This window comes from Anopheles merus, chromosome 3L, assembly GCF_017562075.2.
Source record: "Anopheles merus strain MAF chromosome 3L, AmerM5.1, whole genome shotgun sequence".
Classification (NCBI taxonomy): Eukaryota; Metazoa; Arthropoda; class Insecta; order Diptera; family Culicidae; genus Anopheles; species Anopheles merus.
Window position 1 is genome coordinate 6,394,006 of NC_054085.1, and position 13,489 is coordinate 6,407,494.

Below are 13,489 nucleotides of genomic sequence, written 5' to 3' on the forward strand. Positions count from 1 at the left end.
CTGAAAGCCATCGCGTTCGGTCGGAGAGCTTGCCGAGCGAAAGTAGAATAAACGAATGAACGGTCCCCTAAAGCCGTGACGACACGCCAGTGAGAGTTCGTTGGTGTGTGGTGGGCAGCAAGTTTAAAATTCGTTCCAATTTAAAACTTTTCCAACCGAGGCGTGGCATCGTCTGTCCGATCGAACCCCTTGCCAAGGGCCAGCGGTGCGCTTTGCCTGCTACCAGATAAGCTGCTTTTTGTTTCAGTGCATATATATTTTTAAATGTTTAGTATGGACTTTATTTTGCCACCCGCACCTTTGTCTCGTTGTCATTCTGCCCCCTCTCCGCAACAGCTAAACCCTTCGTTGCAAGGTAGAGGGAAAGGCCTGCGAACGCTCGGTGGCGGTGATGATGGTAGCAAAGTTTTGCCCATAATCAGCCCCCGTTTGGCTCTTATTTTCAACGGCTTATCCGATGGGGAAGCACCGACCTCTTCGAGCCGTGAAACCCAGCCGGGAATGGTGGGAAATGGGCGAAAATCTAACCATATCAGCCGCCACAGCATCGGCTCCACAATCGCTTATCGCTATGCATGGTGGCCGCCGGCTGCTCCCCTGGGATGGTGGTGTGAGTGGCCGTACTTTGGCACTCACCAAGAGATAATCGGGCGGCGAAGGAAAATTGTTCCCATTTCCTCGACGGTCGTTTCATCGTCCAATCATCGTTTCATTCTTGCGCCCGACATCCGTGGAGCAGCTGCTTCACTTGGCGAGAATGTGTGCATCACCCAACTGTATGTGTGTGTTTGTGCGGCGGAACCGTCAAAGATTGTAGCGTTGTTACGGGAACAGCTTCAGCTGTTTGCTTGCTCTTCGTGTACGGTCGAATTTGTGGTTTGCTTGTGTGAGTCGTTTTCTTTTCTCATGTCCGTCTGCTTGCACGAGAGTTGCTTATTCTTCTTTTTTGCGAATTTCCATCGGACGAACGGCGCGTTGTGGCCGATGTGTCGAGAGGTCGATTTCCGTGCGATATTTTCTGACATTAGGCGAAACTGGCCGTTTGTGTTCTTCTTCCCTGTTGGCCTTTGGACGGGGCTCAACCTCTGCTCAAGTCGACCGTAATTGAGTCAACTGTGCTGTTGACCAAAGAAGTCCACTTCTCGTGCCAGGGCAGTGGTGGGGACCGGCTTGCAGGCGATAATGTGGCGGAACGCAAAAGGAAAAATCGAATTTTCACCCGTTAGCTCGTGTTGTGAGGTAGGCCATAAAGCGATTAAATAGAATGAATAAGTTATGTAGGATAAAATCGGAAACCTTCCGTTCGTTAGCAGAGTTTTGACGAAACGATTTGGAATCTTTTTTACTTATGGCGCTGTAGTTGGTACAGTTATGGTACAGTTATTTTTCAAAATTAAATTATACGCAACATGTAAAGCAAAGCACAAAATGAGTAGTACAATTTATCTACAAAATTAACTATTCACAACATCGGCCTATTTCCTACCATTTAAACTCTTCAATTGAAAACATAAAATGCGATAAGATAATTAAACATATAAAAATATGATGATTAACAATACATGTAAGTGGAACTCAAAATAAATATAATAGATAATTATATACCATTAAGAAAATGTTATGCAAATCATCCTTTACATTTCATCAAAGTTTCTGGATTTTTTTTATTGAATTGTTTTACATAAAACTGTACATAAGTGTGCTTCTATTCAAACCGGTAGAAACAAAAATCAAATAAAACACGAAGCTTCGATCATGCAAATATTGAACCAAATTACTTCGAACAAGACGGCATTGATAAAAAAGACCTCTAAACTGTACGAGCTGTCTGCCGGCTTGTAGGTGTGTGTGTGTGTGTGTGTGTGTGTGGTGTGTGTGTGTGTGTGTGTGTGTGTGTGTGTGTGTGTGTGTGTGTGTGTGTGTGTGTGTGTGTGTGTGTGTGTGTGTATTTTTTTTCTTGACGTAACGCGCTTTCCATTTGCCGTGCGCGAAGGAGTGTAAAAGAGAATGTTTTATGGTATTAATAAATGAAATTTAATAACACTAAACGACGTCCGACGTCCGAAGCCGCGTTCCGTTGTCTGAAACGAAATGGCCATTGGATACGCTATGCACAAACCAACACACAAACACACTCCAACGCCTACAAATATCAGACCATGGGTGAAAAAGCAAACGCTCGTTGAATGGAAAAGGAAAGGATTTTTTACTCGTTTACTGGTTGCAGCAGGCTACAGCACCTCGAGGGATGTTAAATAAAAACCAACGATCAGCCATGGTTAAATCCATTTGATTGTATGGAAAGGGCTGGGCAAGTAGTGTGCTTCTACAGGAATAGTGGATAGATGGCGGAAGGGGTGTGTGAGTGTGCGTTTGTGTGCACTTTGCTCTGCATTGCGTTACAATGTCCTGTAGCAGAGGCATTTATTTTCATCCCGTACTTTCCCCTGTGCTCTCTGTTGCTTTCTGCCGTCCCTTTTGTACGCCATTCGTGTTGCCTTTTTGCTCACGACCTTTCACCTACCCGCCACCCTTTTTGCAGTCTCCAATTTGGTTAGTTCACTTTCCCATCTCCTTGCTGCAGGGTGTAAATTTTGAACTTGCAACAGTTGTAAGCCAACGGGCTTGCAGCGAATTGTACAACAAATTGAGCACACAAACTCACACACTTGAACACACAGATTTCTGATATTTTTTGTTTTTCTGTTTTACGCCCTTTGGATATGCACTTCAAACATACTCTCTAGTACACTCTCTTTCTCTCTCCCAGACATACACACGTCCAAGCAAAATCAAACACATACACATACTTTAGCGGCTTAAACTATGTTTTCACTAACGTCATCCTTTTTTTGTTACTGCACTGTTTGTTTGGCCAAATGTGTGAAAATGGGGAAAAATAAACCCATGCTAGCCGCTCGCAAATCTGCAAGTTGACACCACAACAGTGCCACTCGCACATGGATCTCGAGCTAGCTCTATTTTGTTTCTTATTTGGCTTATTTGGCTGTTTTATTTGAGTATCCAAGTGTGTTCATTTGCTTCGTTGATGCTACTGAACGTTAGTTCAGTGCTGATCACATTTAGCTGCATGTTTAGGGATTATAAATACTTAAACAAATCATTAAATTTTCTTTCTAGGCATATTTTGTAGTAGCAGAGAAATACCTTTCCGTTAAGTACACAGACTGCGTTAAAACAGAGGAATATCCCAAACTAAGCTATCCTTCTAATGCACAAATGGTATCTCAAATAGAATTAAATATTAATACAAATGTTTTCATACAACATACTTTCAAAATTTGTTAATTAAAGGTTTGTTTTTTGCATTGTTTGTGTAATGTACCATTATCTCATTTAATTTTTTTTTAATATCCATGTAGCCAAACCAGGCGTTAAACATCGTTAAAACCACTTAAGACACCTCTTAACACTTTGACACTTTGTTCGTAGATATTGTTCTAAAAACTGCGCATGTCTCCGGCTTGTATTGATGATGGTTCTCTTTGAAATTTTTATTCATATATGTTCTATTTCATTCTGTTCTGAGTAATTTGGGCAGATTGAATCTGTAAAATACTATTTAGTATAGCAGTATAAAATGTCGTTAAATCATGAAGAAATGCTCAATAAAATAACCTGCGTGAATAAAAAAAACTGCTCGGCCGTCAACCGATACTTATTTCCATTGCCCCATAGTGGTGTGCTCTGTCGTCAATGGCGTCAATGATTAAAAAACTGGGAAACTCTAATAAATGATGGGACAGATACTTAAAAAAGGTTGGACAAAAACCACAAACCCATGAGTACCAAAATAAAATGTACCTAGTTGAACTCGGGATCAGTTCCAGGATTTTTTTTTAAGATACAATATCAATTCCAGAAACAATGTGTGTTAAAGATAAATTACAGAACCGGTTCAGAATCGTTGCCAGGACGACAAGGGTCATTTTCCAGCTATGGTAGAAAATAGTGGTCGACAAACTTTACTACCGAAAGAAGCAAATTCTGCAATGATGTTCGTAGAGTTTCACGTGAAGAGCCAAATTGTTAAACCAAGAGCAAAAATATGTGAATTTTGTATGAAATATATGAACTGTTGAGATCCACCATCTCGATATCAACGAGCAGCATGCGGCTCGCGAGCCGCGCTTTGCCGATCGCTGGTATAGATCCGGGATCAGTGCTAGGCTCGGGTTGGGTTTGATATCAAAAGCAGAATCGGTATAGCTTCAATAGCAGCTGCAGGGTTGGGTTGGATATCAGATACAGGGTACATATGAGTTAGGTTTCAGTTCGTAGAGCGGTATCCTATTGAGATCTGTTCCAGAGTATCGATTATGTATAAGTTCCAGGAAATGTGTGGGCACAAGATCAGTTCCAATATCGGTATTTGTTCTGGTTCAGTAACAGGATCAGTATCAAGGCTGGATCAGTTTCAGACCGATATGGGTTCAGTTTCAGTTCCAGGGTCTTTATACATAAGTTCAGGACCAAATTCAGTAACCGTATGGGATCGAGAACAGTTCCACTTCCACTTATGGTTTTGAATCGTGAATTGCAATAGCATCTGGATATTCGTTTATTTTTTAATGCTCATTCTCTGGAAGTAAATCCTCGAAATTATTTGCTTAACCCTGCAACCAGGCTAAATTAACTCGTAAATCATATGTCAAATTAAAATTTTCATATTGTCTAAATAGTGTTTATTTGATCAACATCATATCCTCACGACGTCATTTTTAAAACAATAAGCACAGCAAGAAAATCTAAAATAAATACCACATATTAAACGGTTTTAAAAGATTTACTCAACTGCTTTTTTTTAAGTGTCTACGTGTTCTCAAATACCATAGAAGTGGATTCTTATTTTAAACAAATTTATAATAATTTTTTGGTACTTTTCATATTAAGAAAAAAAGTATCATCTTTGCCGTGTGCTGGTTTGTTGAATATTTGAAGCAGGGATTTTTTATGTTAATTTGAAGTCTTCTCGTTTTGTTAATTACTCCAATTCCGCTGGATATTAATTAAACCGAAACCAATACCGGTTTATATTATCGAGTTTTCAGGACCACCGCGTGTACAAACATGCGCTTAAACTCCATTCTCTGTGTTGGAAATTGAATTGGAATATTTTGATTTGGGATAACAATCTGCTTACCCTTACCCGTGCCTGCCGTGTTTCGCACCTTACGCTCACAAATTCAATCTTCCGACTCCTTGTCTCGTCGTCATTACTTCCACATAAACATTCACCACGAAGAGCCTCTTGCACACGAAGACAAAACAATTATGCCAGAACCAGCCTATAACCTGGGAACATTTCGTTATCAATGCCCCACCAACACTTCACCCTCCCTTACAATTGGCAATATCGATCGATTGTGATCTCACAATTAAGGACCGCGCCGCCCTTGCCAGTCGCAAATCGAATTCGCCCAAACGTCCGCTAACCTCCACAGGTCGAAAGGTTAAACAATAAACCGGCATGCACACGCACACTTGATCAGCTGAAATTGGCTGAAAATGCACCGATTGTCGTGTTATTATCTTACTGCACTTAATTAGCTGCAGTATCCACCACCGTTTATATGGGGATGTTTCACCAGTCCATGTGCATGCGCGCTGTAGAACGACATCCAAGGTATATTGCCACAAATTGGCTTCCCGAGCCCCCAAATGTGGCACGTCGGCTCTCGTAACTTGCCAATTAAATTTTAACTCGATTGCCTGCGCCCCGGACGAACACAGTCGATTGTGGGCATATACAGAAGCGGTACAGCGACTCCGACCTACCGTTCTCTATAGCTCTCTTTCTCCCATTCAGATCTGTGTTTGCCTTCTTCGGTGCAATGGTTCGTATTAAATGTTTGTCTCTAAATCGAAGTGCACAAAACTCATTCACGAGGATAAAAACAATCAAATCAAAATCCGCAACCACCACTCCAGTTACTTGTTTCAGAGGCATGGGACACGGGACTAGAATAATGCGACAAAGATAGTGGTACCGATGGAGGGAGCAGGTTAGAAGGCGAGAAAATGGAAAACGGTCAAATACCGAGAAGGTATTATGGCAATAATTGAATTTGAAATTGAACAAACCACGGACCCACAGTGGATGAGCTGGCCGCAAATGTCGTTCCATTGCCAGCTCGAGGTGGTTTTGCTCCCGCGAGCATGTGTGACATCTTCTTGCTGGATGGGGTTAAATTGTGCACGAATAGCCACGGACTTTACTCAATCCATTCTCAGTCGCAAATCGCAAATCCGTGAATGAGAAGCAATAAGACGTTCGTGAATGGTGGTCTAGATATCCATGTATGTTTGTTTGCGTGCATGAATCTGTACAGTGAGTGGAATCGAAAAACTGAAAGCTGATCCATGTTCAGCTACCACACTCCCCGCTTGGGAAAAGAAAACTGATTCCAATTTCGGATAAATCTTTCCCTGGCCCGGCGATAGTATAAAACCCATGATGAAGGGATGAGTGTACGGATGAGGCTAGGTAGAACCTCACCAACCACAGTGTGCTTTAAGCTTCACGTTGCTCCTGTGAATAGAAACCTCGCCTGTTTGAAGATCTGCTTGGCTCGCGCTTGGTTTTAAACGAGTGTGGAAGAAAAGGTGTTGATTGAGTTTTTAATTGCTTGTAGAGCGCACCGTTACCGCGACTGGCTCGAAAAGAAAGGGCAGCTTAAAAAGCTGGCTAGATTGCGGAAGGCTTTAGCTGCGGTGAAGGTCTATTCATTCAGATGCGGATTTTGTGGTAGATTAAGTGGTGGTTTTAATACGGCAGGAACGTCTATCCCTAGCCAATTGGGCGTTGGAATGAATCTTTTTGTCGAATATGATCTCTCTTTTTTGTGTTCAGATTTCTACCCTATGGACAATTGATTAAGCTCCACACTTATTGTGGACTTATTTTTTAAGATTATTTTAATAAAAATTATTATATTTTCATTCAAAATTATCTTTTTTATGTTTGAAATAAACGAATGTCCCTTCTTTCAAGATATTCACATTGATCAGAAAATCAATCCCTCTGATCGAGTCTTAGTTGCTTGACTCTTATTGGATCAACTAGTATTATCTCGTCAATTTCTGGTTCGCCTTTCGAGGCCTTTCGAAGAGAAAGATTGTTTCACTCAAACATTACCCATTTTATGCTACATCAGCAGTTTTCATCCTCGCGGAAACAGAGAGGGAGCGTTTCTCTTGGCTTCTTCTAGTATTTTGCTGTAGCTGACCGAATAGCAAACAACTTTCCCAGAGATGCAGGGAGTGTTTCTCCCCAAATAACCCTCCACCATGTGGTAGCAAAGCAACAAGGAAAAAGATAATGCTCGCTTCTACCCTCACCAAAGTCTCGGCGATGGGATGCGATTGTGGGCACAAGTCGGGTTTTCATTCTCCAACCGCGCTTAGCGCACCGGGCGGTCCGTTGCTGATGGTTTGCCGTTTTGAAATAATAACAACGTAAATAGGTAATAAATCTTGATTAATGATATTGGATTATGTTCACCGAGCGCCACCCAAACTTGAACCATCAGACGGGGCTGGCCGCTGATGGGCAGCTATTTCGGATTACACCGCCGCTAACGCTAGCAGCAGTGCCGTAGAAGTCAACAGCCAAACGGTGTTTGGACAGTGAGATAGTCTGGGACCGCGAACCGAATGGCGTTTGGAAAAAAAGTAAAATAAAAAAAGTATTGCCAGTCAAGAATGTCCTTTAAACCAGTTTGCCCTGACTTTCCCGTACCGAGGGATTTCAACCAACCGGGGTGGTTCAATTTTTGGAAGAGTGGGCTGCATTGGCCAACTAGAATCAACCCGGTCTACTGTTCAGTGGGGTAGCTCTGACCCAGAACAGATTAATGGCCGGTGGGGCTACATGAACGCGCTGTAAACAGAGCAGTGAAACGTTCGCATCGAGGGACAACAATGAGCTTTTGGCATAGGATGTAGGTTGGTTGGAGCATAGTTTTTTAGTTTTTAGGTCATAGCGCAACATGCTAAGCGTCAGAGTTTGATTTTTTTAAACAGTTTATCCGTTTTCCATTATTCTAAAGAAAACAAGACAAGAAGTTGAATAACATTGCTCTTACAATACCACACACTTCATCTGCAACTGCTTGTTGTACTACATATGTTAGACAAAACTAATCTAACTTATTTAAAAAAACAAGAAACAACCAAAATTCGATTCATTATTTATTTCAGTACAGCACATGGTAATTAATTGTTAGTTATTGATTGTAAATCGGCCATATTAAAAGCTAGCCCCATGGAAACTTAATTTTAATTTGTTGTTTATTTTTGAATATTTAGACTAATGTTTTGTATGTCCTTCAGTCAGGGTAACTAGACAGAGAGAGTTTCCTTGTTTCCAAATAAAAAGTGGGATTATCTTTTTTTCGCAGCATTTAAAGTTTAATGTTATTGTATGCATTTAATCTACATTTATATCAATAGATATGTATTGTATTCTCATGTTTTATCATTATAGACCGTTTTAATTTAAATTAAATTAAAATTAAATAAAATTAAAATTAAATTGAATTAAAAATTTTAATTCAAGCATGCCAGGATGTCAAAAGAATAGACAGAGATTAAAGCATAAAAATAAGCATGATTTTTAGTTGCATTAACGGTAGTTTTTTAACAGTTCATTATAAAAGAACACGTTTGTAACCGTTTTATTGCAAAAGCCTCAAACTTTAACGGTTTTTTAAGAAACAATCCTATTAAGAAGATGTAAGTTGACGTATTATAGTCATTGTTATTACTATTACAAACATTATTACAAAATATTAACAATTTTCGATTAAGTGGGTAAATTAAGTGGCAACGATCGTTCTTTAACCATTTGATTAGGTTTTTTATTCTTTTTTGCCTTCTCCTAAATGAACGACCTTGAGGTGCGGTGGTGTAGTACGTTATACACCTGCTATTAAAAAAATCACAATAAATTACAAAAGTCATTTTTTTAGGTAGCTGAGTAAGCGGAAACGTTTTCTTTTAAAATGTACTCCCAAAACATTTCACCTAAAAATCATTCGAAAAAAAATATGGTAGAATAACTATTGAAAAACATTAGTTTGTCGTATACAATTTGCTAACTTATCGATTGTCAATTGTGTAAGTTTCATTATTTTCAATATGTATGCTATTTCCAATATAGTTGACACTCTCCTAACTTTGACGTCCTTGAACTCTGCATGCGTAGAAACTCATCTATCGATCCAATAACGAAGCCATGGTTACTCGCAATTTTCTCGTCCAACGTTCCCGATGGTCCCATGAATCAACCGCTAACGATCGCTTCCGCCAGGAGGATTCAATGCAATGTCGTTGTCTGTGCCATCCTTTGGTGCAAAATAATCACACAGTTGCGCCGAAAGCGCAGGACCATCGAAGTGCAATTCTCCATTACCACCGAGTATGTCATCCACTCGAGCCGTCAGCGAACGTGCAAATCGTGGTGTTCCGCAAGTCTGCTTGCCAGCGGTACGATGAATTGTACGCGTGTGATCTACCCAACGGGCTTTCTCACATCGCGCTCGAAGTATTGGCCAGTGCAAAAAAGAACCTTCCTAGCACGGGCACCCGGATAGCCTCCGGCCGGTGGTACAATGCTTCGGATGTGGGATGGATTAGATTTTTCATTCCCTACTTCCGAATGTGTTGGTTTTCAGGTTTTAATTTCTTTCCCTCACCCTGTCACACACTGTTGGGATGTCCTATATATTGACGGCCGTACAGGACGTGCGACCACGCCCGCACTAATCACACCATGAATTATGCTTGCCGGAACGCAGATCTATCGTAACTGATGGTGTGGAAGCGATGCCGCCCGGAGATGAATGTCCTATACAACTTGTTAAAAGGAAGAGAAAAGGGACAAACGGTTACAATTTATTGCTCGCGAGTATTCATTTGTCAGTATTCATTTGAGGCTCAGAATAGGTACCCTTCCACGGCACGATTATTTGATGGAGAATCTTTGCTCTTCCATTCTTTTGTGATGTTTCAAACGGAAATTTGTGGAACATATACGCATAATTACATGTTTTTATAGTTTGGTTAATCACTTAAACCTTTTAAACTTATGTTCTCCCATATGCAGAAAATGATATTTTGATAGGAATTTTTGAACAGGACTTACCGTGGAAACTAGGCTATTTGATGCGACTCCAACGTTTAAAAATCGAAATACCGCCTCAACATTTACAGAACAGATGCTTAGTTCCTCGAAACAAAATCAATGAAGCTGTTTCTTTTCAGTTTATTCAAAATTGTAAGAAATTGAAAAAAAAAGTTTTAGCTAAACATCTAAATAATTGTTAGTGGATTTGATTGGATCAATCACTCATCCAACTTAAATGCTCGTCCTAGAAATGAGCTATCCCTACCGTAAACAGCAATGATCATAATTGTTCTGTAATAATTATGATATGAGTATTATTGCAAATGAATATCAGTGTACTGTTAGTGTCCTTTTGATTTTGTTTACCAATTCACTTACTACTACTTCACGACAATGTCTCGTTTAAAAAAAAAAGCATTTAACGAAACCATGTTCAAAGTTCATCTCATCCTTTGCCATGACCGACATACAAAGGATTTGTTAACCGTACTAAGTATTTATCCCTTGAAACGTACCTCCCCTTGATACCGCTTGATATGTACCACCAATCTTTGTGAACCCAAATGAACCAGTTTCACACGACGCCAAAGGAAATTTCGTTTTCCGTGTGCTTTAACCGCCCTGCCAACGCCACCGTAAGCGGATAATACCATCTTAATTGCATCTTGCAGACTGCATTGAATGTGTTCCCTGGGATGTTGAATCTTGCGGGTAACGTTGTTTTCGGAAGCGGAAGCATCCCAAAAACGCTCCTTTCGGTAGTCTTGTGAAGAAAATCCGACACAACGTCAACACCACAATCCCTTTCTGGATAGAACGTATAGAAAGTGCACCCCTGCTCAGTGTTCTTTCATTCCTGTAAAAAGCATTCGTTCTCATGCATCTCATTCCGTAATCTAAATAACACGCTGACAGGTAATCTGATTATGAACGGGAGTTAGGTGATGCATAAAAATAGAATCTCTATTGCCAATGAATGAATGAAAGGTTGTCTATAAGCGGATAATTGAGAAGCCGATAATGTAATGGATGCTTTTGAGAATGTTTAGTATTTTTAATGGCTTTTTATTTAATATATGTACCGAGTTTTGTATTATTGTATTGTATTGTATTGTATTGTATTTCTTAGTTGCGAGTCCGCCTAATAATGGTTACACAAGCTTTAGTAATAATAATAGTAATAATAATAATAATAGTAATAGCTAACGACTAAATGTTATACAAATCATATTCGCTCTCTAAATTGTCGTGTCGTTTCATTAAAATCAAAATGGCCTGCAAGTGCATTAAATTCGCGCATCATTACCGTAATGGGTTCATTAGATCCGTACTGCGTATTTCTAAAATTAGTTCTTAATTACTGTCGATTTCTGGTGGTTGGCCTGTTTGCATTTAATTTAATTTGTTCCAATATTTTCGGACAGTCAATATTTCCACAAAGTAGGTCAGCAATGAACAAGGCTTGCGCATTTCTTCTTCTATCAGCGAGAGTCTCTAATCCTAGCAGTAAACGACGCGATTGGTATGGTGGCAAAGTGTTACTATCACTCCACTGAAGTCGCCGTATCGCAAAACGTGTGAATTTGCGTTGGATTCTTTCCATTCTCTCTTTCCAAACTTCAGCAGATGGACACCAGACAATTGAGCAGTACTCCAATATAGCCCTAACTAATGCACAGTACAAAGTTTTCACACACACTGGATCGTTGAATTCCCTCGTCATTAAATAAACCTAGAGTTCTGTTTGCTATCTTGATGATATCTTCATAATGCGTTTTAAAAGTCAGTTTTGTGTCAAGTAGAACACCTAGGTCGCGTATTTGACTTTTCTTCTGAAGAAGCTGTCCGTTTATCCTATAGCTATGTGAGACGTGCACGAGTAAAGAACACAAGGACACATTTTTCAATACACAGACATAACATATTACGCTTACACCACTTATCGAATAAGTCCAGAGCCATTTGGAGGGTATTAGTGTCTTTGGAAAACGAGTATAACTCAATGTCGTCGGCATACATTAAAAATTCCACATCACGCAGGACAAACTCACATCATTAATATATAACAGAAAAAGTAGCGGTTCAAGATTACTGCCCTGAGGCACACCTGATGTACAGTAAAACGGATTTGATACAACTTGTCCAAATTTTACACAATATAGTCGGTCTATTAAATAAGATTGGAGCCAAGTGAGAGTACTCTCGGTTAGTCCTAGTTTTTTTAGTTTTGCGAGCAGCATATCGTGTGATATGCTGTCGAAAGCTGCTTTCAGATCTGTGTACACACAGTCTGTTTGTAGGCCAATATCCATGCCACTCAAACAATCCGAGACAAATTTTACCAAATTTGTGGAGGTTGAACGCTTCGGCATGAATCCATGTTGTTCGTTGCAGATATAATGCCGAGATGCATTCAGCAGGATCTCATGAAAAATTATTTCACACACTTTAGCACATGAACACATTCACGATTATGTCTTATCGTTCGTCAATCTGGAACATACTCTTTGTATTTTTTAAATTATTTTTGCACAGTTCTGTCTTCTTGCCAATATTTGATACAAAAGTGAAAAATTTCTTAAAATAATTTTATAATTAGTATTAGTTAATAACACGTAATATGTTACAATATGCATTGAACCGATCTTGCTTGAACTTCAATCCGGCTTCAATGTGCTGGCTTTAATCTTTCGAAAGGAAAACTTCCTTCTATTTTATTATATTTTATTTGGAGAGTATGGCTAGCACATGTAAACATAACAAAAAAAGCAAATAACAAATCATACCACGTTTTATCCTTCTACAAGGATAGCTGATATTTAACACAGCTGACTGGTGTGGTTTTAATACGCCGGTACGTTGGCGTATCGTTAAAGCTCCATTCCTCATAATCCATTGGTCAGACCAATCTAGCTTAGTAACCAGCAAGCCTAGATTACATTAATTAGGCCCATTTCTCTTCCCGTTGATGTCTAACATTGATTTTTCTTACCTACAATTTCACAACGTACACCCATTTCATTCCGACCGAAGCACCGATGCGGGACAACGCAAGGTGGCATAATTCTCACCGAGCTCTCCAAAAGCTCTGTGTATCGTTCTTCTCTCACATTCGAGTACAAATAATATTCCTACCATTATCATGCCGGGCCCGGGTACCATACTCACGTCAATTCTTTCTTTTTTACTTCGAATCTCATTCCAGGTGACCGGTGTCGTCGGACGGGCGGAAACACTCTCGTCAGTGTTTTTCCTGGCAGCGTTCATTTTCTACACCAAGGCGACCAGGCGGAAAAAATCCACAGGTACGTATCGCATCGTAGCTTGTCGCGGTGGGAC

At 40.0% G+C, this 13,489-nt stretch overlaps 1 protein-coding gene across 6 annotated transcripts in view; it reads left to right on the forward strand.

Moving 5' to 3' along the window:
- The window catches only part of LOC121598294 (protein O-mannosyl-transferase Tmtc3), a 154,060-nt gene that overhangs the window by 69,369 nt on the left and 71,202 nt on the right, over positions 1–13,489 (forward strand). For all 6 annotated transcript variants that reach the window (XM_041924910.1, XM_041924915.1, XM_041924914.1 and 3 more), the window contains one exon: positions 13,356–13,455. In XM_041924910.1, the coding sequence (XP_041780844.1) occupies positions 13,356–13,455 (100 nt within the window). The remainder of the gene's footprint in view (positions 1–13,355; positions 13,456–13,489) is intronic.